At 41.3% G+C, this 22510-nt stretch overlaps 1 protein-coding gene across 17 annotated transcripts in view; it reads left to right on the forward strand.

Moving 5' to 3' along the window:
• ELAVL2 (ELAV like RNA binding protein 2) overlaps nucleotides 1-22510 on the forward strand; it is a 165424-nt gene that overhangs the window by 103739 nt on the left and 39175 nt on the right. For 11 of the 17 annotated variants that reach the window (XM_059724655.1, XM_019490811.2, XM_019490812.2 and 8 more), the window contains 2 exons: nucleotides 959-1049; nucleotides 3504-3744. In XM_059724655.1, the coding sequence (XP_059580638.1) occupies nucleotides 959-1049; nucleotides 3504-3744 (332 nt within the window). The remainder of the gene's footprint in view (nucleotides 1-958; nucleotides 1050-3503; nucleotides 3745-22510) is intronic. The other 6 variants (XM_019490825.2, XM_019490822.2, XM_059724653.1 and 3 more) reach the window with 2 other exon arrangements.

Below are 22510 nucleotides of genomic sequence, written 5' to 3' on the forward strand. Positions count from 1 at the left end.
AAGTGAATGAATTTAGGGGGGATGTGGTTGGCATAAATCCTCAGTTTGCATTCTTTTCACAAATATTAAGGCAAAAAAGCGGGGCTGGAATAGCACAGCTCTTTCCTGTTTTGTTTTGTGCCAGGATTTTGTCTGTATTTAATATCCGGGCTAGTTGTTAATAGCCCATTAGCTATATTGATGGCCTCTTAGCACTGATAATTTCAAATCCTGCTGGGTTTGCAATTTGCACATTTAAGAAAAGCTCAGTTGGCTTGCTTGGGGACAGTGATACCTTTATCAAACATTATCTCTTTCCTGTTATTAGTCCAGTTGTTCCAGTTGGAAAAAGCTGCTTGATGCTGTTGTCACTTTATAAACAGTAACACTTTTTTCAATAGGGCCATTGTAAAATAATGTTCTGAATGCAGCAATAAAACTTCTGCTCAGTCTTTTAATTCATTTTTTTGTTTAACCTTGAACTTCCAGGGTTAAGTATAAACTGGATTTTAAGAGTAGTGTGTTGTTTGTGATTTATTTATTTATTTTTGGTTGGGGAGGGCATGTATTTTTCTTTAAAATAGTGCATGACGCTCTCACTTTCTAACTAAAAATCTATTCACTTACATTTCCTTCCTGCTCGCTTCCTTCTTCCAGGTTTTAAAAATCATGCTGTGGTGTGGTTTTCTTTAGATACGTGTTACTTTTTTAAGGTAGTTTTCAGGCTAGATGCAGAGGTAACTAGTTTGTACTACCTTTAAATCAGGCTCTTTTAAAAATGACTATTTTAATTCATGCAAGAAAAATATCATTTTCACCAAATTTGGAAAGATTAGATTGGAATTGCCTCAAATTCAATTAAGCCACACTGCATGGACGTGCTGGGAATATAAATACAATTACTGTAAATTTGTACAAACTGATTTGTTGCATTATCTTGCTAATCTAACATACGGTACTTTTTGTGTCCATATTGCAGACGGCAACTCCAAACTAACATGGCAGTCAGACTGTGTGATGTGGCTTCTCTGCTTAGAAGTGGTTCGTGGGCAGCAGAGCCTTGGACTGGGGTCTGTGGGATTTTTCTTAAATTCTGTAGGCTACTTTTTAACATGTTAAAATAGTGCTGAGGCCATACCAAACTCTTTAATCTCTCATTTGGAATTCTACTGTATACTCGTTCATATTTTCAATATAGGACATAGGCTGCATTCCTGTTTTGTCAGGGTCTAGAGCTTGCACTCTGTTTATGACTCTTTTTTTAATATGGTGATATCCTGTAGAAATTAAACTGCACTGGTGATCTTTTTGGAACATCAATTAGATTTTATTGCTAATTCAAAATATCCAGTGGATAATAGAAGAGTAGAATTGTAATAAAACTGCTTTGGTATGGTCTGAATACTAAATTTTACAGTAACTTTTGTAACCTGTGTACTGTTTTTTGTTTGTTTGTTTGGTTGGTTTTTTTTGTTACTAATTTTTTAATGTTGTTTACAATTTCTACTCAAAGTGTTTTTAAAACTGTAAATTACCTATTTAAAACTTTTGCCTTTCTGGATGAAAACTTTAATTGCTCAGTAACTGCTGAAATATTTTGTTCGTGTTTTGTGAACAGTTGTGTTGAACCTATCAATGGAATATGCATTATTTGAAAAATATAGCATATTAGTATCACTTTATTCAGAGCAGATGGTCTTATAGTTGAGAGATGCTGTAATTTCAGTGTGTGCAGGCTACTGCAGCTGTTCACTTGAATGTTGGCTTAGGATCTTATTCTTGCCACCTGAACATGAAAATAAATGTGCAATTAAGTGAGGATTGTTTGTTGTCCTTGCTAAAACCTGCTAATTTTGATCAATGAATGCTTTAGATTGAAAAATGCAGTCCCAGTGAGTTTAAGTCACAATGCAGCATTTGTGGCTACCAGCATTGCCATATATACTAGCATTTGAACAGTAATTTGTCTTAATTGGCCTTTGCTACTTTCTTGTCTCTTCAGCAGATTTGTTTTATTATGGTGCCAGGAGCAGGTTAACCCATAGGCATTTGTTAGGAGGAAAGAATGTTACTGCTTTAGTAGCACTGCTGTTCAGAAATATTAGATTAAAAAAAAAAATTATTGAATGGCAGTACATCTTTTCTCTTTTGCTTTTGCATCAGATATAACCTCCTGGTCCATTAGAACTGTTCCTTTTATATTTCATACATCTTCAGGAATGCTGTAACTTGTTTTTGAGAAGTTTTCATGCATCTTCTGAAGCTGGTATTTTCATGGAGAGATGCTAAAGCTCACTTGATTTTAAAGTTTACAATCTTTGAACCAGCAAGCAGTTGAGTCTAAGAATATCTGGCTACTTGGCTATAGATTAATTGGAAATAGCTTTTTATGTAAAGAAACTTTGAAATAAGCAAAAGAATAGGTGTTTTTGTGAACTAGGTTTATTTTTTTGAAACTTGTAATTTTAAGGGTAATCTTGTCTGTTATATTGGATCTTTTATTTTATTGGATAACATGCTGTCCAAACTTCCAGTTAAAATTGATAACTACATAGGTAATTTTCTAACTGAATGTAATAGTTAGGTCTTGGATATAGAGGCAGCCATTAAAAAGCTGTTACTTACCAACAGTTACCATTCAGTGAGGGTTTGAAATGCTATGGTGAGTTTCTTACAGCTGGAGTAAAACTTTGGTAACTTCTGGGCAACTATTGACTTTTTAATGACTTTCACTGTATCTTCAGTAGTTTGGAATTAAGAGCAAGTCTCTACTGTAATCTTTCTTACTTCGTCTTCTAAACACAGTTAAACTGAACCAAAGTATTGAATATAATGCAGTTTGATCCCGGGGAAGGGGGAGGAGGAGCAATAGTTATCAACTTAAATGCCAAATGCTACTTATAAAGCTGTTTCTGACCAATGCAGGCAAAAGAAAAATAACCCTAGATCATCAAGGAAGAAGTTCTACTTTCCATCCCAATATTTCCATTGTTTTTTCTAAACATCTTTTAAAATGTTGAAATCAGTAATCTTGCTTTCTTCCAGTGTTCATCAGCAGTAGTTCTAGGATATAGTTAACCTTTTTCAATGGAAAAGTAACTAAAACAGTACATGCTACCCTTACAAGCACATTTCATTTCCCTTTGCTCAGTTGCAAAGGGTTAACCATACTGACTAAATAACATTTTGCATCTGGCTAAATCCTGCTTTGATGTAATTCTTTCTTTTGGAAGGCTGTGATATTTCTCCATGAAGAAAAAGAATATTTATTTACTTTTTTTCAGCTAATTTTTTAAAGATAATATTTTACTCAGGTTGCTTTTAGAAAACCTTTCAGTGACTACCTTATTTTCCTCTAAATTCCTAAATGTTTTATAAATGAAGTTCTTTTTTGTAGAGGCATTATTGCAAGCCTGGCCATAATTACTTGTGCATAGTGACAAGTCTTTAAATTCTTGGCTGGAATCTCTCTAATAGATCGTGAAATATGAGTTCTGACACCTCTTATTTTTTCTGTTTTTTAGCAGGTAATTGCTGCCATGGAAACACAACTGTCTAATGGACCAACTTGCAATAATACAGCCAATGGTCCAACCACCATAAACAACTGCTCATCGCCAGTTGATTCTGGAAACACGGAGGACAGCAAGACCAATTTAATAGTCAACTACCTTCCTCAGAACATGACACAAGAAGAACTGAAGAGTCTGTTTGGAAGCATTGGTGAAATAGAGTCCTGTAAGCTTGTAAGAGACAAAATAACAGGTATGTTGTCAATAAGATTTTGCACGTGCACATACGTGCAGTGTGCTGTATTAAGACAACACTTTTTATAACATTTAAATGATGAAGATGAAGGCAGAACCAGGATTTAAGACTGCATGTTGTTGGTTTAAAGATACTATAGTCTCACTTAAGCCGATACAAAATGTTTTTATTTGTGTTTCATGCAAGTTGGTAGATGAGCAATTTAAATGGTAACTAGGTCTGAATGCTTTCTAAGCTAGACATCACAGGCTTTCAGAGCCTATTCAGGTTGAAAAAGAATAGTTAAGTATGCAACACCTGACTTATGGGGTTTCTTGGTTGATTTAACTAAGTTGGAATATGACTTCTCACTGAGCTCTGGCTGATGTCATTCCACAGTTCTTGGGGAAGATGGTAAGGGAATTGAATCTACCTTTTTCTGAGGTTGGGGTGATGCGAGGCAGGGGGAAAGGGATAAATTGGATGGGTTGGTATCTGTTTACATTTCTGATCCTCCCCCCCCCCCCCCACCAGCATCTGGGTAAAAAACCGCCATGTTTTGCTATTTCTGTGGTAGCTTCCTTGATGGTGCACTCCTAAATCTCTCTTGGCAGAGAGAGAAGAGAAAATATGAATTGGAAACTTGAGTGTAACATACACAAAATACATACAAAGAACAACAAGTTGAATGGTTCAGTTGCCCAGTTCATGAGAATTTTCGAGATGAGGACAGTGCTCTTTTTTTTTTTTTTAAATGTATTTCCATCTGGATGGTTGTACATCCCAAAACAAAACTAAAGGATAACTTGCTTGATCTGTGTGCAGTCGCATTCCTGTTTATTTGTGTGTTGTTTTTTTTCCTTAGATCAAGTAAACACTTAAAACTGTACTGAAGGGTTTATGGCCATAAATTGAGTTTCTTGTGTTAATACATGCACGATTTCAGCAGAACTCGCAGCTGGGAAGTTGACAGGGAGTTGTTTGTGTGGGGCTTTATGAAGAGTAGTCTTCCAACTGTTTTACAGTGTGGTTCTGGACAGCTAATCTAAGGTTATGTCTATAGTGCATTCCCAGAGAGGGCTCTTGAATGTGTTGGATATTTTAGGTTTTAAATAACACTGCAAAGGCCTTAATCCTTGCAATGTTATTCTCTGGATTGTCCTAGTTTTGACCTGCAGGGGGTGGCTGTTCCCCCTCCCCGTAACCCAAGTGTGATCAGAACCCAAAACAGAGCATCTTTTCTCAGGCTTTTCCTCCTGTATGCTATAGAACTTCTTTTAATATAAAATAGGAAAGGGTTTGGTGAATGCTGTATATTTCAGGGTTTGCTCTGACTTTTACTCAAGTAGGCAAGGTCTATCTTCCATTTCTTGGTCCACCCCTGTGAGGTGGTTGTGGGGGAAAAAGTAATATTGGGATCTGGAGACCTCTTATTACAACAGGTCTGCCTTCCTGCCTGTCGTTAGTTAAAGTCCAATGTTTGGAGTCCTGATTTGGGTTTGCTGCTTCCTCAGTATGGATAGGTCTATCTGCTCTTTAATTTGATAATTTTTTTTATCCATCATGCTAATATAACCAAAAAAAGTTTGACGTTCTTTGCTACACTGTGTGCAGATCTCCAATTATGAAGAATTATCCGGTTTAAGTAACTACTGCATCTGGATAACCTTGATGTCCTTTTAAGAAACTTCTTGACCTCCCCTTGGAACTAATGTGTCAGCACCAAACCACCCAGAACACTTGGTCAGTTGTCAGTAGAGTCATTGCTAATAGATGAAGCTTTGCTGAAAGACCCCTAGTAAGAATGTAGGATGCAACTCTTATTTTCAGTGACACTCAACTTGTAGGTTAACTGAGTGTATTATTTGTTGTCTGGACCCTTGCTGGTGGCAGCTGATCCTGAGTGGTAAACAGTAGCAGTGTTGTAGCTCAGTATGGCAGAAGAAAGGCCTGCAAAAGCTTGATGGAAGACTACTAATATCTTTGGACGAAAGATGGTACTCGACAAAATGTACAAGTGCAAGTTGAACTACTAAACAGACCTTGCTTAAAAAAGAAGTTTCCTAAACTTAGATAGTATTGCAGTATTCCCACAGGAGCAGACAGATGTACTCAGGACACTGATGGTAGAGGACTAACTTTTCCCATGAACCTGTAGGCTGCCCTTGATGCCTTAGGTGGGGCAGCTCACTCCAAGGCATTTGCAATGACTATGTACAGAACTTGATTGTAGTTTTTGGTATGGTAAAGGAGATCCAAAAGACCAGGACCTATCTTTTTGAGAGCTCTGACCTCTTCAGTAAGCACATTAGATGAAGTACTACAGGAATTCCAGGGTATCAGGGCTACTTTACAATTTAGGGAGATGTATATATGAGATTCCCTAGGGGAAAGCAATTCTTTCTTCTTAGATGGAATGCTGTAAGAGTCCACCTGTTTCTTGACAACTGGATGATTTTCAGACCAGTCACCTCAAGTAAACTCTTCTGCCCAGATAGTATTGTAGCTGTTTGTTAATGTTGATTTTAAAGGAAGAAAAGTCTGCTGTTGTCCATCTTCACAGGAGTAGCAACAGGAGCAGGAGCATAATGGTAACCCTGGAAGATCCTTTGTGTAACTTTATTTATTTATTTATTTATTTTTTTACTGAGACTTGATGGATCAATCAACATGACTGCCGATTTCACTGTTAATCAACTTCAATGTAATTGTGCAAAATGAAGATGAGATCACGGCACCTCACAGCTTGCATGCTGTCTGTCCAGTGACCACAGAAAAATTATTTGGTCAGGATTTACAACAGTCTGCCTTGTAGAAGGATTCTACTAGAATGATGAATATATGTAGCGACAGAGATGCTCTCTGTTTGGGCACGTGTAATACAATTTGGGACTGTTACCTGTAACGTTCATTGCTTGCTAATCATATACTCCTATAGGCTCTCCAGCAGTTCACATAGCAGGTATTTCTGCTCATTGTCCTTCCATGGAGGGCTGTGCAGTTTTCTAAATGGATCTAGGTTTTTACAGTAGCTCTCTTGGATTCATTTAAACAAATCCAGGGGGCTTTTCATCAGTTATGACTGCTAGTAAGAAAATACAAATTGAAAAGAGTGTTTCTAGTGCTACTAAAGATTCTGATCTGTGCAGGAAGCACGCTTACACCAGAAATACAGGGCATGTAACTGTCCACAGGCATTCTAAGGATTTTTAAGCTGTACTGGGAGGAGGGTTCCACTAACAAATAATCTGAACAAGTTTGTATTCAGCAGAACTTCCCACCCCAAGATTTACTTTTGACAGTTGCACAAACTGTTCTTTGGGCAACACCTTAACTAATGAACATCGTGTTATACTCACTAAGACTGATGTGCTCATTTTGTTAGTGTGTTAGGAGGAGGAAAGATGCTACACTTTTAATCTGCACTAAGAGAAGGGTTCCACTAATATACAATTTTAACAAGTTTGTGTTCACCAGAAAGCATGCTGGGTTTGTAGCAATAACATCAAAAGCACAAATGGTTCAATGTCATTGTTCAGGCTAGTGTTTCTTGGGTTGTCCTGTCAGACTTTTTTTTTTTCTTCTGTTCCCATTCACAAAAGAGCATATCACAAAATGGTACTTTAGATCAGCTGCATTAATATGAAGACCCTGTGGGTAGCGGTTCAATCTCACAGAGATCTTGATAGAAAGCCTTGATAAGCTTTGCCATTTTTCGCATTTTACTAGATGCTCAGGACCTTGCTAAAACATGTTTAATTGAGCTGTAGCCTATATTCACTAACTTTGTTTCAGCCAATTGTCTACAGAGCATCATAAATTTACTCTTACCTCTGTTCAGAATATTTACTTATTGTCTGGTATCACCTCATTGCTTACTTTTGAATATATGAAAGCAGATAAAATTGAAGAATAAATTTAAAAAATGGAGAAATAAACCCATTAAAATCTAAAGGGAAAGGGATGAAATGGAACTGGTTTAGAATGGCAAGTGTGGTGTGCTTTGGTATTAAATGCTAATGTGACACTTCATTAGAGCTTTCTTTGTTTTCATGTACCGATGTTCTTCATTTGGTTCAGGTGTCAGCCTGGCAAGTAATGTTCACTCTGGCATATCCTCTGTAGAACTGTATCATGTGCTTTTCTGAGAACAAAAAGGGTAATAGCTGCCATTAAAGTCAACATTTACCTTGTGTGATGACTATTTGAATCTGAGATGTCAGAGTCATTTTGCTGTACTTTGGAAGAAATTGTATCATCCAAAATGCTATGCTACAGTTTTATTGGCAATTGCTTTGTCTTTAGGTATAAGTGTTTTTTGTAAATATGGAAATGTTTTTTGTTTAAACCCTGTTATTGCTTCCTCCAAGCTTTCCCAAGAGGATTCCAAAGGTTTAGTTACCTAAGGTCTGGCAATTTTCTTTAAAGAAATTGGAAGAGAGGGTTTTTCCACAAAAAAAAAAAAAAAGTGGGAGGAGGGGAAGCAAATCTGAATTATATCAATAATTAGAATCACAGGCAAAGGAAGTCAGTGCTTCAAAGTTTTCCTTTATTTTTCTCTCTTAGTGCTTATTTAAGTCCTTAAATCACTGTAGTTGTACATTCCATGTCTATGCAGCTATCTTCTGGGTAAAAGCCAAGTGCAATCTTGCCTTTATTTTTGCCAGAACCTGTCCAAACCAGCATGTATGCAGAATTCACTAGTTTACAGCCTGAAATGTCAGCTTAGTTCATCTGCGAGATGAATCCTCATGCTTCAAAGATTACTACTGTGCACCAAGGTTTTTAGACATGAAAACAGCATCACAGCTCTTATTATTCAGCGGACCTTGGATTGTTATGTATTCCTGGGTTCAGAACCTGCCTGAAATATATTTTTTGTAGCCAGTTGTACCACCAAAATACAATTGGTCTGGGCACCAGTTAGCATTTTAAGATCCCTGGTTCTTGGCTTATCTCTAGTCATGCTGCCTCCAAGTGAGGGATACAGTCCTTCGTATTAACAGGGACATCTTTATAGCTGGGTCTGATCTGGTGATTATGCTTAGGACTCTTGTAGGGCTTTCTCTTCCTCCTGCATATTGGTATTCACTCTTCTGTGTCTTGGCCTGCATTTGGTAGATGTGCTTTGGGGGCCCTAATTACTTAATGGCAGCATGTTCTTGTACTTGTTTCATCAAACTTTCATGCCCCAGTTTTTTTTTCCCATGTTGGCGGGGATTATGTATAGCAGCCACAGCACAGGTTCTGTTTTGAATTGTCATAAACTTCCTTTTGAGGGTAGGTCTAGGCTTTGTATTTTATTAAACCTCCTTGGATCAGGAAGTTTCATTTCATCCACTGTAGTACTCTGAGATGGCTGCTCAAGTATTTTCCAATGTAATCTTATTCTTTCAGTTTCCTAGAAAATGTTATTCAAACCCACTAGTAACTAATTGTAAATATAGCCTTTACTCTGTTGCTTCATTGCTTCATACCAATTTTTATATTCTCCGATATGAGTTTTCTAAATAGTCAAAAGTTGTTTTTGCTCCTGATCCTGGTGCTAAAGAACTTATTTTTTAAAAAAAGACAAACTATTAAATTCTCCTGTTAGGAAGATAATTGTTCATAGATTTCATAGACATTGGGGCTGGAAGGGACCTCAGAAGATCGAGTCCAGCCCCCTGCCCAAGGGGCAGGAAGTCAGCTGGGGTCATAGGATCCCAGCAAGATAAGCATCCAAATTTCTCTTGCAGGCATTCAATGTAGGTGCATGAACAACTTCCAGTGGCAGGCTATTCCAGACCTTGGGGCCTTGGACAGTGGAGAAATTCTTCCTTATTTCCAGCTTGAAATGGTCTTGCTGGAGTTCATAACTGTTTGACATTGTCATCCCTTGGGGCACTCTGGTGAACAATTGTTCCCTCAGATTCTGGTGAACACCACAGATAAACTTATAGGTGGCCATCAGGTTGCCCCTGAGCCTGCGCTTTTCTAGGCTAAAGAGTCCCATAGCTCTCAGCCTGTCGTCATAAGGTCTGTTTTCCTGACCTCTGATCATGCACGTGGCTCTCCTCTGGACTCTCTCTCAAGCTTCTCCACATCCTTTTTGAATTGAGGAGCCCAAAACTAGACGTAGTACTCCAGCTGCGGCCTCACCAAGGCCGAGTATGAGTATGATGTCCCGGGATTTGTTTGAGAAGCATCTATGGATGCAAGCCAGCGTTTTGCTTGCTTTACTGGCTGCAGCATCACATTGAAGGCTCATATTCATCTTGTGGTCAATCATGACCTCCAAGTCCCTTTTATCCATAGTGCTAACCAGTGTAGCACTGCCAAGCTTATAAGGATGCTGCAGGTTTTTCTTCCCGAGGTGGAGAACCTTGCATTTTTCAGTGTTAAACACCATCAGGTTCTTGTCCGCCCATTTGCTGAGCCTGTCCAGGTCAGCCTGGATCACCTTCCTGTCCTTAGGTGTGGATGCTTTACCCCAGAGTTTAGTATCATCGGCGAACTTGGCCAGTCCGCTTTTGACTCCAATGTCCACATCATTAATGAAGATGTTGAACAATATAGGTCCAAGGACAGAGCCTCGGGGGACCCCACTGTTCACAGGGCACCACGATGATTGACTTCTGTCAACCACCACCCTCTGGGTCCAACCACGGAGCCAATTCCCCAGCCAGTGGATCGTGGTGAACCCAAGGCCGCAGTTGGCCAGTTTTGCCAAGAGGTTATCATGGGATACCAGATCGAAGGCTTTTTTGAAGTCAAGATATATGATGTCAATCTCCTCTGCCTTGTCCAGGTGATAGGTCACCTGGTTGTAAAAGGAAATAAGATTGGTCAAGCAAGACCTACTCGCAACAAACCCATGCTGGCTATCCCTCAGGATGTTGCCGTCGGCCAGTCTGTTGAGAATGGCCTCTTTAATAATATTTTCTAAGACCTTCCCCAGGATCGAGGTCAGGCTGATGGGCCTGTAGTTTGCTGGCTCCACTTTCCTCCCTTTCTTGAAGGCACGACATTGGCCTTCTTCCAATCTTCAGGCACTTTACCAGAGCGCCAGGAGCTCTTGAAGATGCGTGCCAGGGCCTGGGCTATGATGCTAGCCAAGTCCTAGAGTACCCTGGGGTGTAGATTGTCAGGGCTGACTGACTTGAAAGTGTCTAGCCTCTCAAGGTGTTCCTTCACGAGGTTAGCATTGATGGAGGGCAGATTGTTCATATGTTAAAGCATACTGAAGTATGTTAGAGGTAAGGGGCCTGATGAAATGCTTCTTGCTTTACCCTGGAAGGGTTTCTTTAACTATCTTTTTAAATCTGTCAAATAAAGTGAAAAATTTGCTCAATATAATGTCTTGGAGTGCAACTGGCCTGACAAATTATTTTGCTTTACAGTAGGTAGTTGCAGTTTTCTATAGCAATCATGCAAAGTGTAGTCACTCTAAGAGGTAATTCCCAAGGCTAACACTAGACACAGTCAATGTTTTGCAGAATGATCTGTTACTTCTGATGCATTGGAAGAATCTCCAGTCTTCAAATTGTCAAAACATTTGTAATATTGTTGGTAATCTCAGGAATTTCTTAGTAGTCCTTTTTCCCTATGCCCACATACCATATTTACAGGGACTTTGTCAATCGGTTTTTCTTATTTGCCACCTCTTATCAGACTGACAAATGTTTCCATTTCTTTTAGTTAATAGGGGAGAGGTATATAATGGCAGTATGTAGCCAGTGGCCTTTCTATGCAAGTACTAACTCTGATGCAGTTGGTATTTTTGGGAGAGACCTAAAGTCATCAAATCACATTTGCATGGACTATTGCTGGCTTTTCAAATTAACCAAGTTGTCAGATTAGCTCTAAGGTAATGCAGTTTTAATAGATGGGACTTCTGTTTCAATATAGCCTACCTAGAGTTGGTTAACAATCGTATTGACTTGTACATCCTGAAGATGATCACCCCTGGGATGTAATGATGTGGATTTAAGTGGTACTACCACATACCCAGAAAGGTGTGTAGATTTTTTCAAGCAGAGATATTGCTAGAAAGTCTAACGAAATAGGTTTCATTTGTATAGGATCCAAGCAAGTTTACTGTAGGTGATGTACTAGAACAGCTGACAGATCCCATTATATAGGCAAAACTTCAGTGTGGATAGGTTATTTTCTGCAGCATTGTCAAACTTTTGCATGCATGTGTTACTGTTCAAGAAGATATTCTGTAACATTTTTACAGGCATAATAGAAAATTAGCAAAAATTGTTGCTAATTTGCAAATTGTTATTTTGCTCTTTATTCTGTCTTCTACATTTGTAAATTACATATTATGTATTCATGATGCTGCATCCCCAGTGGATCTTCATATCCTATGGGAATGCCTCAAGTGAGGGTGCAGGGAATGGCAAAAGCTGATTTGTGAGCATGCAATTCTAACCATTACCTGTAAAAGTAATGAAGGGGAATCTGACTCAAACTACTCATTCTAGTCTAATTAAGTTTTTTATTAAAATGAGAATGAGTCTGATTTTTAGGTTCTCTCAATTTGAGACTTCTAGATTTAATGTTTAGTCTCTGCCCCCTTAAGGAGATAGATGGATATTTAGAGCATAAAAATGTACATAGAAATTTCTTTGTAATTAATCAAAATGTGTCATAGCAGGCTTTCTTTTTCTGCCATATCTTCTCCCTCTCACTGTATCTCTTAACTTGTTCAGCAAAAAAAAAAAAAGTATGCATTTTGCTATTGAACTCTTCACAGACAACTCAGCTAAATGGATGAAGTTTTTATCCCTTCTTGTACATTAATAAACTGTTCATTAACTTTCAGTTAATTACACATGAAGGAAGACAGTGAGCATGCCAAGGTATCAGTTATGACTTAATTTGATTATGGGGTTACACAACCTTGCTTTGCCTGTGTGCCATATGGCTGTGCCTCTAGTAATGAGTTGATGATTGTAATAAAGGCAGTAAAAGGCTGGGAAGAAACATTGCTGAATCAGGCTGAGGTGAAAACAGCAGCCAGGAGATAAAAACCTTTAGTACCAGGAGTATCTGAAAAGTACACAGTTATCACAGGTTTCAGGATCTGTTTGGCTCTGACAAGTCTATGAAACATTAGTAGCAAACAGTTGAGTTTGTCTTAAAAGAGACACTAATTCAGTTAAAGGAGCTTTCTTTTAGAAGTTGCAAATGACCCTCTTAAGGGAACCTCATAGGGCTTTCTGGAAAAGTTTAGTGAAGTGACAGGGGTACACAAGGGGGCTGCATGGTTCTTGGAATTAGAGTTGACTGTTTGCATTCTCCCAGGGTCTTAGTAGGATACTTGAAATCCAACATACTTTAGCAAGAATCCCAAAGTAGAGTGAGCTTCTTGGTTACCTTTAGGGGCTAGATGAGATTAAAACCTATCTTTGCTCCCCATGAGGAACTAAACTTCTCTAAATCTAAACTGTCATGGGAGTCAGAGCAGTCTTACTAGCAATATGAATAGGATAGTAAGGTAATGGAGTCATCCTTTAATGCAGATACTCTTGCAGACAAAAAACTTGCATGCTTTTTTTAGGACAGTGAAGCTTTGCAGCTTTTCTATTTTTGTTTCAAGAATAATTGTAATGCTTGAAATTTTCTCCTAATTTCAGATACAACTTTGAGTCCCTTTAAACCCAGCAACTAGCACAAAGAACTGAGGTACCACTGTGTGTTTTTAGTAATTATGATAACAGGCATTCTTGCAAGGACTTTTTGTAATCTTTAAATCAAGACTTGAAAATTAAATAATTCAGTAATATCTATTGCTGCTACCTGTTTTAAGAGCACAAGTCAATTTACTTTTTTGTGTTCACTAAATTTCACTTTTTTGAAGGAACTTGGGGAAAAAAGGATTTCAAAGCTTTGTTAATTATAGCAGTCAAAACTTCTAAAGCTTTCTTTTGTTCCTGATTTATTTTTCAGGGAAAAAGACAGTAACCTTATTCTCAATTAATTGTATAGTATTGAGGAACACCGCTTTGTGTTGGTTTTATGTTTAGAAGTGTTTAGAAATTTCAAACAAGACGAAAAATTAGCTAATAACCCAGTGTTGATAAATTATGATTTTATCAATTCATTCCAAAATATAAACTGCACAGTCCTTGCACAAGATTATAATTTTAGAGCTAGTCTGACATTCCCAGAATGTTTGACAGCTCTGACTGAAAACAAAATAGTTAGATTCCCTTGGTTTCACCTCAGCCACCATGTTGCTTCAGAGGCATCCTGCTGCATATTCCATATGGAGTGTTATTTGTATTGTACTTTGAATCATAGATTCATAGATGTTAGGGTCGGAAGGGACCTCAATAGATCATCAAGTCCGACCCCCTGCATAAGCAGGAAAGAGTGCTGGGTCTAGATGACCCCAGCTAGATACTCGTCTAACCTCCTCTTGAAGACCCCCAGGGTAGGGGAGAGCACCACCTCCCTTGGGAGCCCGTTCCAGACCTTGGCCACTCGAACTGTGAAGAAGTTCTTCCTTATGTCCAGTCTAAATCTGCTCTCTACTAGCTTGTGGCCATTGTTTCTTGTAACCCCCGGGGGCGCCTTGGTGAATAAATACTCACCAATTCCTTTCTGTGCCCCTGTGATGAACTTATAGGCAGCTACAAGGTCGCCTCTCAACCTTCTCTTGCGGAGGCTGAAAAGGTCCAGTTTCTCTAGTCTCTCCTCGTAGGGCTTGGTCTGCAGGCCCTTGACCATACGAGTTGCCCTTCGCTGTACCCTCTCCAGGTTATCCGCATCCTTCTTAAAGTGTGGCGCCCAGAATTGCACGCAGTACTCCAACTGCGGTCTGACCAACGCCCTATAGAGGGGAAGTATCACCTCCCTGGACCTATTTGTCATGCATCTGCTGATGCACGATAAAGTGGCATTGGCTTTTCTGATGGCTTCGTCACACTGCCGGCTCATGTTCATCTTGGAGTCCACTAGGACTCCAAGATCCCTTTCCACCTCTGTGCCACCCAGCAGGTCATTCCCTAGGCTGTAGGTGTGCTGGACATTTTTCCTCCCTAGGTGCAGCACTTTGCATTTCTCCTTGTTGAACTGCATCCTGTTGTTTTCTGCCCACTTGTCCAACTTATCCAGGTCTGCCTGCAGCTGTTCCCTGCCCTCCGGCGTGTCCACTTCTCCCCGTAGCTTTGTCATCTGCAAACTTGGACAGAGTACATTTCACTCCCTCGTCCAAGTCGCTGATGAAAACATTAAAGAGTATCGGTCCAAGGACCGAACCCTGCGGGACCCCACTGCCCACACCCTTCCAGGTCGAGACCGACCCATCTACCACGACTCTTTGGGTGCGACCCTCTAGCCAATTCGCCACCCACCGGACCGTGCAGTCATCCACATCACAGCCTCTTAACTTGTTCACCAGTATGGGGTGGGATACCGTATCGAAGGCCTTCCTGAAGTCTAAGTATACGACATCCACCCCTCCTCCTGTGTCCAGGCGTTTCGTAACCTGGTCATAGAAAGAGACTAGGTTGGTCAGGCACGATCTGCCCGCCACAAACCCATGCTGGTTTCCCCTCAGCATAATTTGCCCTGCCGGGCTGTCACAAATGTGAGCCTTGATAATTTTTTCAAATACTTTACCAAGGATGGAGGTGAGACTGACCGGCCTATAGTTGCCCGGGTCCTCCTTCCTCCCCTTTTTGAAAATGGGGACCACGTTAGCCCTTTTCCAGTCCTCCGGGACTTGGCCCGTGCGCCACGAGCATTCGAATATTCCCGCCAGTGGCTCTGCAATGATGTCGGCCAGTGCCTTCAGCACCCTCGGATGGAGCCCATCCGGGCCTGCCGACTTAAAGGCATCCAGTTCTTCCAAGTGACTCTGCACCACCTCAGGATCTACGTATGGAAGTCTGGCGCCTTGCTGCTGCCTCTCTACAACCCCAGTGAGAGACTTGTCGTGCCCCTCACTTAGGAACACTGAGGCAAAGAACTCAATGAGGAGTTCAGCCTTGTCCCCCCTGTCTGTCACCAATTGTTTCTGCCCATTTAGCAGGGGTCCTATTCCTCCCTGGGCCTTCCTTTTACTCCCAATATATCTAAAAAACAATTTCTTGTTGTCCTTACTTGGGTTGCCCTCCTCAGCTTCATGGTAGCTTTGGCCCACCTAACTGCCTCCCTACAAGCACGAGCAGAGGAGTTATATTCATCTTTAGTGATCTCACCCTGTTTCCACTTTTTATGTGCTCCCCTTTTGGCCCTTAGGCTGCCCTGGATTTCTCTGGTCAGCCATGGAAGCCTCCTGGCCCCTTTCCCTCTTTTGCTTTGCTCGGGGATCGTCTTGCTTTGTGCCCAAAGGATCATTTCCTTTAGGCACAGCCACCCTTCTTGGGCACCCATCCCATCAAAACTCCTACTCTGCAGTGCTTCCTTGACTAATCGCCTGAGTGCATTGAGATCAGCTTTCCTAAAGTCTAGCACTTTCACCCTACTAGTTACCTTACCCACTCGCCGTCTTATGTTGAATTCTATTATAAGGTGATCACTGTCTCCCAGATAGCTACCGATCTGGAGGTCCCCTATCATGTCATCTCCCGTTGCCAATACCAGATCCAGTATGGCATTCCCCCTAGTGGGACCATGCACCTCCTGTGTCAGGTGGAGGTCCTGTACACAAGTTAGAAACCTGCGTGAGCGATGGCACCTTGCTGTCTGTGTCTCCCAGCAGATGTCCGGGCAGTTTAGGTCCCCCATGACTACCGCCTCTTTAGCTTTTATGGTCTCCGAGAGTTGCCTCAGGAGCCCCGCATCTATTTCTTCCCCTTGGTGTTGGGGTCTGTAACAGACCCCTACCACCAAATCCCTATCTCCTTGCCCCCCATGTAGCCTAACCCACAATCCTTCTACTTCCTCAACCTCGGATTCTGTCTTGATGAGGGTTGATGTGTATTGCTCACTGACATAAAGTGCAACCCCCCCCCCTTTCTTCCCCGACCTGTCCTTTCTATACAATCTATAGCCCTCAATATGTACTGCCCAGTCATGGGATGAATCCCACCAGGTCTCTGTTAGCCCCACTAAGTCATAGGTGTTTAGTGCAAGCAGGAGCGCTAGTTCATCCTGCTTGTTCCCCATGCTCCTAGCATTAGTATATAGGCACTTGAGCCCTGCGACTGGTGCCTTTGCTGCCCCCCCGCTCCCAGTCCCATGGGGCCCATTGTTTCTTACCTTCTTGTTCCTTACCTGTTCTGTAGTGCTGGCCTCCCCATGGCTTTCAGGTTCCCAATGTTCTCCTTCTTCAGGCTGGGCTGTCCTTGTGGGTCGCACATGGTTTGGTGGTCCACAGCTTCCCCTGCCCTCGTACTCCCCTCCCCCCGACGAGCCTAGTTTAAAGCCCGCCGGAGGAGATCCGCCAACCTAGAAGAAAACACACGCTTACCTTTGGGGGACAGGTGAAGCCCATCCCAGCTGAGCATGTCCCTCGTCGTGATGTGCGGGTCATTGTCCAAGGGAATCATAAGGGTGAAAAGATCATGTATCACTGAGTGCCCTTCTGGGGGTGTTTGATCAGAATTGCTATGTTCCTATGTGGTCTCTGAGAGTATCCCTTTAAACTGTTAAGCTGGACTTGGCTTCTAGAGCAAAGGGGGATACTGAGACCCTAGCCTTTTGGTCTTTCACCTTCACTGGTACGCTACGGTGATGCATCAAGGAGCAAGCATCCATTTCTGCTCCTGAGAGAGGGGTTTCACCTTCCCTTGGGGCAGTCCAGTGCATTGAACACTGCCAAACAGCTGTTTCTTCAGTGACGGTGTTTTTTGGGACAAAGGCTACCCAGCCAGAGGCTCTGTGTCCCCTCCAAAGAGCTTAAGCAGTCCCCGTCCCCAATCTAGCTCACAGAGTCCTGAACACCTCCAAAGATGCTCAGTTCCTGTTTCAGATTTGCTAGCTCCCTGAAGCTTTTCTGCTTCTCTCAGCCCCCAGACTCTTCTCGCCAGAAGCTAGCAGGCTGTTTGTTTTCTGCCTGCTCTTCTATTGGTATGTCAACAACGCCATTCAAGACTATGTTGATAATAAAAGTTCATCTTGTCATCTCCTGCATGTAGCCAGCCCAGGCACTTAGTCTTTCATTTTTGCGTGTGCTGGCTAAAGTAAACTGAGTGATATGATATAACAACATGAATACCATTAATAGGTTCATAGGAAAACAGGGATAGAAGGGATCTCTCAAGGTCATCTAGTTCAGCCCCCTGCTCAAGGCAGGTGCATCCCAGCCAAGTGTCTCTTCACCTACTCCTGAAACCTTCCAGGGATGGAGATTCCACAACTTAAGCTGTAGCCTGTTTTAGTGCTTGTCCACCCTCATAGTCAGAAAATCCCTCCTAATCTCCAACCTAAACTTCCTCTGCTCTGGCTTGAAGCCATTATTCCTGGTCCTGTTCCCTGTGGCCACAGAGAAAAGGACATCTCTATTTTTTGTTTGTTAAAATGGAAATATCACAATAAAACCTGTAGTCCATAACTCTGTTAGGAAAATCATTGCTTGGAGGCTGTAGTCCCAGGAAGACCAGTATAACCATATAAAATTCCTGTAATGCATCTGTTGGTCTGCTTGTTAACTTTCCTATGAGCTGCTGCAGCTGCAGAATTATTCTATTTTATTACTACCATATCTTAATAGATTGGGGGCGGGGTGGGGGAGTGGGAGGCAGGAGAGACTCTAGGATTCCATATCCTTTGAATAGGGAGGTTTTCTTACTGAGGTCTGTGTGCACAAAAGGCATTTAGACATGTTTTATGATCTTACCAGGGCAATTGCAGCCAGGACAACTGTCCAGTGTAGATACCTTGGATCTTCAGGCGCAGTTAACCTTGTCTGCCAAAGTCGACAGCCATTAGGAAAAGCACCCATTCAACAGCTCTGTTCAGATGTACAGCACAGTCATTCTTAATCTTCTCATTCGACTTGTCATCAAAATAGTACATGATAGAGTGAAGCAAGATGTAGCTGATCCTGGTAGGTTCTGCTTTGGTTCACAGACTCCTTTGCTTATTCAATTTGGTGATTCTTGCTTTGATGTGGTCTGCGGTAGAGTTGAGGCAGATGGAAGCAGTGGCAGTCTGTTTAGCTCATACCCATATCATTCCTATCAAGTTGCTTGTCCTGTCAGTGTGAAACTTAGTTTTCTCTCTCTCTCTCTTTTTTTTTTTTAAATGATGCACAGTAAAAATCTTAGATGACAAGGTCTTATTTTAGGTACAGTATAACCTCAGAAATCTGGATATTAAAATCTGGAATTCTTGAACATCCAGCACTTTTTAAAAATACACTGCATCCGGGAGTAGTGGTGGCTGGTCCCAGAGCAGCAGAGAGGGAAGCTTGCACATGGTGGCTGCTGACACCATCCATCATTCCGCACCACCACGGCACCCCCCACCACCCCGCTCCGCAACTGGCCACCACTCTGGTTTCAAAAATCTGGAGTGGTGGTCAGTGATATCCCCATGAATATCAACTCATTAAATTAACAGTGGAAGGAGGGCTGAAGATCACAGGGAGAGATGATGGTCTTTCCAGGATTAGCAAGCAGCTGCACATTAAGGACATAATGTTGCCTTGGTAGTGTATGAAAGAGTGAAGGGAAGGAGAGGACTGAGGTAGGTGTTGTAATGGGCATTTAAGTTGGGTCCACTACCACATCACAAATGCTTGTGTGTGAAGGATTCTTTTCTTCTTGTTTTAAATTAATTCTTGCCATTCTGTACAGAAATCCCGAAGTGAGCTAATTTTATCAAGCCCAAATCATTTCATAAGTGCTGACTATAAATAAAGCCTATTTAAATACTGCAAATATACCCATAGGAGCTTCAAGAAAGTCCTCTACTAAGAAACATTCAGAGAGGAAATTCCCAATGGGATTCAATCCACAGAGAACATTTAGTCATATACAGCCTGAACAACAGGAAAGCTGACCTGTCGTCCATTCTTAAATCCTCTCTTTTAAAGTGGCAGCAAAATTCCTGAAGGCTGAAGAGAGCATTGAACACGTTTTCCTTTCTTCTGGGGACAGCAACTTTAAAAAGTTTTTGATGTAGAGTAATGGGACTCTAGGGATGCTCTTTATAAACTTGATATTAAAATGATACCTTCACTGCTTGCAACAGGGATTGCTTTTCATGGTTAAGAACGGGAACCCTGGGAGGACAGGTGGCTGTACATGACAGAAAGCGTCTTGTATTTTAGTTCTCATTGACAGGGTGCTAAGACGAACCAAGGTTAATTTGGAGAAGAAAAAATAAAGAAGGTTCAAATGTGTGGTGATTTTCCATAAAAGGGAGGGAGCACTGATAAAAGTAGTGAGCTTTTTAAAAAAATAATTATAATCCACACTATCCAAAAGGACTCAGAACAGCTTACAATAAGCAACCCACCAACAAGATTCTCTAAACACCTCCCGCAAACCCAAGGACTCCAGTGCAAACCCAAGGACTGCTCCCTAGCTCCTTTACCCATCGTTTCTCTGCCCAAACCACCACACAAGGAAATCTTCCTGCCAATCGCAACCATGCCTGCCATCCACCACTTGCATCTGGAACAAAAAATCTCTTCCCATCCCTCTTCTGGACATTAAACATTCATGTTTTCAAACCTAGCTGTGCTCCAGCCAATGCAGCAGGATGGCAGGATACAAAATGCATCATTACACTGAACAGCACTTTTATACAAAGCAGCTTTTTGGCACTCTCTCATAAGTATTTGCTGAATTACTTGTGCTTGAAAGAAATCGCTAACCAGCCCTCTTCACTTGACCATGGTCAATTTTTTCAACAAAACCTCCCCATGAAATGGGAAAAAAGGCAATTTCAACTTATTACCATTTCATTATCCAGAACGTTTATAGCTTAGAGAGGATAGTAAAGATAGTATTCATTTTAGGGTATTTTACTAAAAGATTTTTAACCTGTAACACAGACTTCAAGCCCTCTTTCTAAAGCCTAGAGAATATGCTCTTGAAGCAAAACATAAGCATCAACACAGAACAAGCTTAGGGATTAGGTGACGTCTCATTTCAGATCACATGGCTATTGTTACCTAGAGTCCCCCTTTGACATTACAAGACTGCCCTAATTGCAGACATGCTTGTGTTATTAAGCTTTACTTTTTAATGCCCTCTTACCCCCTCTCTCTATACTCAGCTTATGCCTCCTAACCAACTAGCTGTTCTTCTCTGGTTCAAATTGCTGCAAGCCTCGGAATACATGTAAACACTGCGTCCATGAGCAGCTGACTTTGGTGTGAGCTGCAGTGGAGCTTATTGCGTTGGGGTAACTCCGTGTAGATACACCCAGAGAAATGGTATCTAAGCACTAGGAAATAAAGGGAAGTAAAAGCACTGGTGCAGAAATCAAGACTATTTTAAATTTTTCAGATTCTCCAGGCAGAATTTCAGGTGACAATAAGTGTTAAAAAGATTTTTTAAAAATAGCCAATATTCTGCCATACAGTTGTTGAGCACAAAAAGCCATAACTCTTTGTCTGAGGAGTTGGTGCTCTTAAGATGCACAGAAATCTTGACCTGCTATAGTTCCCATTTGAGATAAATCAATGATGAATAATTCACCCTTCACATAACCTGATTAATGGCAGGACCTTGCATACTACTTTTTACTTTGCTTGCTAAAACTGTTGGCCCTATAAATCACATGAAGTAGGATAGTTAGTGTTAAATTCCTCCCTTAGATCATCCTAATTGCAATCAAATGCTTATTCTGCTCTTTGCCTAGCCATGTTAACTTGGGCTAAAATTCTTTCATGGCCAACTTTTTAGGGCTTTGAGTTTCTGTGTTCTGTGGAATGGCATTTCAGAATAATAAAACTATTATAAGAGTGTTACTTCTAAAAAAGCCTTCCATGATTGGGAGCAATCTCATGGTTTTCTTTCTCCAAGTCAGCAAAGCCAAGTCTCATTTCCTGTGACAATTTCATACAAAACTCTATGAAAAGTAGTTAGCACCAGAGTCATGATGATGATTTAAAACCTTATAATTAAACTTCCTAATCTGGCTATTCTTGGCAGTTTTTTGAGGCATATATACACTTGAATTCTTGCATGTTCAATTTTCAAATGTTTTACATTAATAGTATTATGTTTATCAGAGCCCAGATGTTTCACAGGATAGGTTCCAACCCCTCCCCCACTAACAAAGATGAGGTTTTTTAAGTATTTAAGGGTACAGGAGGCATTGCAGCTGCTTGCTGGGTCTTTTACATGAAAGGGCATGAAGTATGACCTTTTCAGAAGAACTGATCAGAGAAGTGATGTCTTTTTAAGTAAAAGCCCCAGCAAACGGCTGAGAGGCTCTTTCTTGATTTGGTAACCAGCTGCGAATTATGGGTTGCAAACCACTAGAGCTGTGCTAAGCTTTGGTCCCTAATTCGATTCGGCCCAATTCTGTGGCCAAATCTCCAAATCCAAATTGAATCAGAGGACCCTTTAATCTCTCTGAATCGAATTGGAACCCTCTGAATCAACTCGTGGATTCAGACATAGAGACGGCTTTAAATGTGTGTGTTGTTTTTTTTTTTTTACATACCTCTGGGTAGCAGGGGCTGTGAATGCTGGGGTGCATGGAGTGTCCCACAAGCACAGGGTCTCCCCAGCGTGCTTGGTAGCAGACCTGAAAGTGGACCAGAAGCACTTCCAGTCCACTTCCATCGTGTGCTCCCTGGCAAACCTGGGCTCCCTGCGCCCTCCTGGCTCAGCAACTGATGCCTCCTGGTTCTGGGGGTGGGGCATCTGGGGTCCCCCGT

The sequence above is a fragment of the Alligator mississippiensis genome, chromosome 3 (genome assembly GCF_030867095.1).
Source record: "Alligator mississippiensis isolate rAllMis1 chromosome 3, rAllMis1, whole genome shotgun sequence".
Lineage (NCBI taxonomy): Eukaryota > Metazoa > Chordata > Crocodylia > Alligatoridae > Alligator > Alligator mississippiensis.